The 3615-nt window shown below is 33.7% G+C and overlaps 1 protein-coding gene across 1 annotated transcript; it reads right to left on the reverse strand.

The window, feature by feature from the left end:
- Positions 1-2486: 2486 nt before the first annotated feature.
- LOC125191113 (uncharacterized) lies at positions 2487-3115 on the reverse strand. The gene has a single exon (XM_048088577.2). It carries the CDS (start codon positions 3076-3078, stop codon positions 2683-2685), a length of 396 nt encoding a protein of 131 aa, XP_047944534.1. The 5' UTR covers positions 3079-3115; the 3' UTR covers positions 2487-2682.
- Between the last annotated feature and the right edge of the window lie 500 nt (positions 3116-3615).

Below are 3615 nucleotides of genomic sequence, written 5' to 3' on the forward strand. Positions count from 1 at the left end.
AGTGAAATATTAAAATAAGAATAATTATGATGAGAATAGTTACCGCTTCTATATGTTGCGATTATCTTAACCTTTTTTTTTGGAAATTAAAACTTCATTTGATCAACTTAACCTTTTTTTTGGTAAAAAGAGGTTAACTTTTTAATACTAATTGATTTGGAACCAAAACTAGTTCATTCAGTTTACAAGAACGTACATAAGGTCATCATATCTTAATTAAGGTAAATTTTAGGATTAGTTTAAGTGAACGTTTACTTTTTGATGATTCACCTAGATAGAGGTTAATTCATTGTTTACCATGATCAATGAAACTTTGGATATCTTAATTAGCTTGATAATATCTACCATTTGAACTAATTTTGTTTAATTCATGTTCCATTCAAAAGGAGGAATTGGAGAAATTTAGTACTAAGAGTACAAATACTATCGTTATATTATGGGAGTAAATGCCCCTTAATAGATCAAAATAGTAGTATAAATTAATTCATTGTTGACTAAGATATAGAGCGGAACTTTACGTTTTTTTGTAATCTGAACACACATTTGCTTAATTCATAGTATATCTCATTAGAAGGAAAAGTAAGGTCAAAGAAATTCTGATAGTGATGATAAAAAAAATATATATATTCAATTATGTATACGGTTAATTATGAAAAATGAGCATTCAATTCCCAGCCTAAATGAAATCAACCAAAATTATATAGGGGTAGGACTTTCGGTACTCATGGATACCCCAAACACAAAAATCGTCTCAAGTAAACACTCAGTATCTAACACCATATGTTTTCGAACCCGACGAATCGAGTACTCAAATACCCGACTCTTTACGTATATTCATAACTAATAAATCATTGAGAACATATCAAATTCTTTTTATTTTGTACGTTAATTATGTCTTTTTATGAACTTGGAAATGTCTATTGTATTGCTAATTAAGGGAGGTCAGTGACTAATCGAGAGGCGACAAATGAAAGTATGTATTGGCAGCAACGCAATCGACACATAGACCTGAAGAAAGAAAGGGAAGGAATGAGAGTGGAGACTGAGAATTGGTTTATATATAGAAGTTTGATCGAGAAAGTTAACCTAATTAAATTTAATTACGTAATAACTTAGCTCAATCCCAGGATCCCTAAATGGCTAAACCTAATTAAAAAATACTCTAAACAATAAATCGTGTGTTCGGTTAATACCCGATACATGATCGGATTACCCGATAATTGACTTATCTTAAATTTCATAACCCGATCTCATAAGTCATACCCAATCCCATTAAATTGAATATATATCAAGTATCTAACTAATACCCGGGGATGTCAGGTCAGGTACGTAAACCAATACCCGATATCCTTATTTTCATCCCTAAATCAAATGGCTTTATACTTAACTATAATGAGGCGGACAATAAGATAAAAGTTAATTTGAACTAAGTATATTGTTAAACAAACCACTTGTACATAAATATAAGATTTAAAAATAAGCTATATCTGCAAGCTCCACATGCTCAAGTTATAAGGAGAAATGAGTATAATCAGATTCTTTATCATTTTCGAAGCGATAAAAGTAAGTACTAGCATGAATAAATTTGAGTATATTATCCTTTAGGGCATGATCCCATCATTCGCAAAGTTTTCAAGGATTAACTTTTGTACTTTTTAATTTTAAAGAATCAATAATAATGAGTTGAATTTCTAAATTTGTTAATTAAATTGCTGACTTCATCGTCTCTTCAGTGATTAACTTTATCCGTTTATCATAGTACTACTGTTATTTGGCCTTAAAATGATAACTCCACTCGGTGTGACATAAAACAGGTAAGATTCTTCATGAATTTATTAACTAAATGATAATTATAGTAATTACATTCAAATTGACTGCAGTCAACTTATCCTTCTTTCTTCTTCTTCTTCTCGGATGAGGCCCTAAAATTCTAGAACCACACAATTACTTTGAATTTTCAACCATTAAATCTTAGTGATATTGGCAAAGTTCTTTGCTGATATACTTAATTTAACACTCTGCCAAGTCTATATGGTATATATGTAATTATGTTAATTATACTACTATTATTTAATGAAATCGTGTATAGAAAATGTGGAAATTGATTATGCAAATTCCGAATATCTGGAATTTGAAGCAGCTTAACCGCAGCAGAAATCCAGAATCCATAGTAATTAAGCTAGCTAGGTTTTTTCATCAACAAGATTAATGACTGCCTAAATCATAGTACTAAATGAAATATACATAGAATTAAAAAAAAATATGAAATTGGAGTAATCCTACATAAAATCAAGCAAAAAGGCTAAAAGAAGAAAAGAAAAGCCCTTACCTTTTAAGAATTTCAAGAAAGACAGATGATGCTTCTGTAAGTAGCAGTACCTGCTGAAATTTGTAACACCCACCTTGAATCAAATCATCACACTACTAATTGTAAAAACAAACCATCTTAATCATTGCAGAGAAGAAGAAAAAAAAAGGCATCTCAATTAAAATCTCCAAATCCAACTTCATCAATTCATCATTATCACCCCCAATATATGATTACACCAATTCCCTATATAATACTCCAAGTATCTTGATCATACACTACATATAAAATAGCACGCAGAAATCAAGACAGATAGACATATGTCCATAAACAAAACACCAAATTTTTTTTATTAAAATTGAAAAAAGATTAGATTAATCAAGGCAAGGCCTAAACTTGTGGGTGCAGGAGAGACAAGTGATCTCCATGCAAGAAGCAGCTTTCTCTCTCATGTTCTCGGCCCGGTGGACCTCCTCCATCGCCCTCTCCCAGAGGCTCCTTGCCCTCAAAAACTCCGACTGCGCCGCCTCCATCTCCCTCCTCGTCAGCTCCATCATGTGCTCCGCATACGCCTTCTCCATCGCGGCCAGCCGAATCTGCTCCGCCGCCTCCCACTTGAGCGCCTCCACTCTGCTCCGGTACTCCCCCGCCGAGGGCCCCACGCTTATGGACAGCTGCAGGTCCAGCGAGGGGCTCTCGAACTGCTCCCGCCCCGCCCCGTATTGGTGTGGGGCGGTGGAGTAGGAGAGTAGTTGCATTTCTTGATCCATTTTGTTGGAGATGAGTGAGAGAGATATTACTAGTAATTAGGGTTAGAAAGAAAATGGGGAAATGAGGGTTGTAATATATAAGAAATTTGTGTACAAAAAGGGACTTGCCAATACAAGATGCCCCACTTTCTTTCCCCATGCAAAAAGGACTGGGGACCAACAATGTATCATCATGAGTAGTACCATGATTTTTTCTTTTCTATTTTTTAACTTTTTTTGCATGATCCCATGAATTTGTATGTGTATTTGGAATAGTCAATTAGTGAGTGTGTGTTAATTAGTGCTTTGGATGAGTTTAATTATGAGATGTATATATAAATTAGGATTTCATTTGATTATATTGGACTGAGGTGGTTTTGTTTCATTATAGAGGATCTTTTTTCTTTTGGGGGTTTGATAAGTATTGATCACGTGTATATTCACTTTTGGGGTGTAGGAAAAGTGTGGTATTTTTAATATTGGTTTGGGCTCATGATTTGCACTGCTAAAGTGAGGGCATCTTTGATTATGTGTTGACATATACGAAATTTTGTATTC

The sequence above is a fragment of the Salvia hispanica genome, chromosome 5 (genome assembly GCF_029641045.1).
Source record: "Salvia hispanica isolate PSC_SH4W2 chromosome 5, Shi_PSC_v1, whole genome shotgun sequence".
NCBI classification, from domain to species: Eukaryota; Viridiplantae; Streptophyta; class Magnoliopsida; order Lamiales; family Lamiaceae; genus Salvia; species Salvia hispanica.

What these genes read in the sequence shown, in the direction of transcription:
- LOC125191113 (XM_048088577.2), bottom strand. Translation starts at nt 3,078, where the DNA reads ATGGATCAAGAAATGCAACTACTCTCCTACTCCACCGCCCCACACCAA.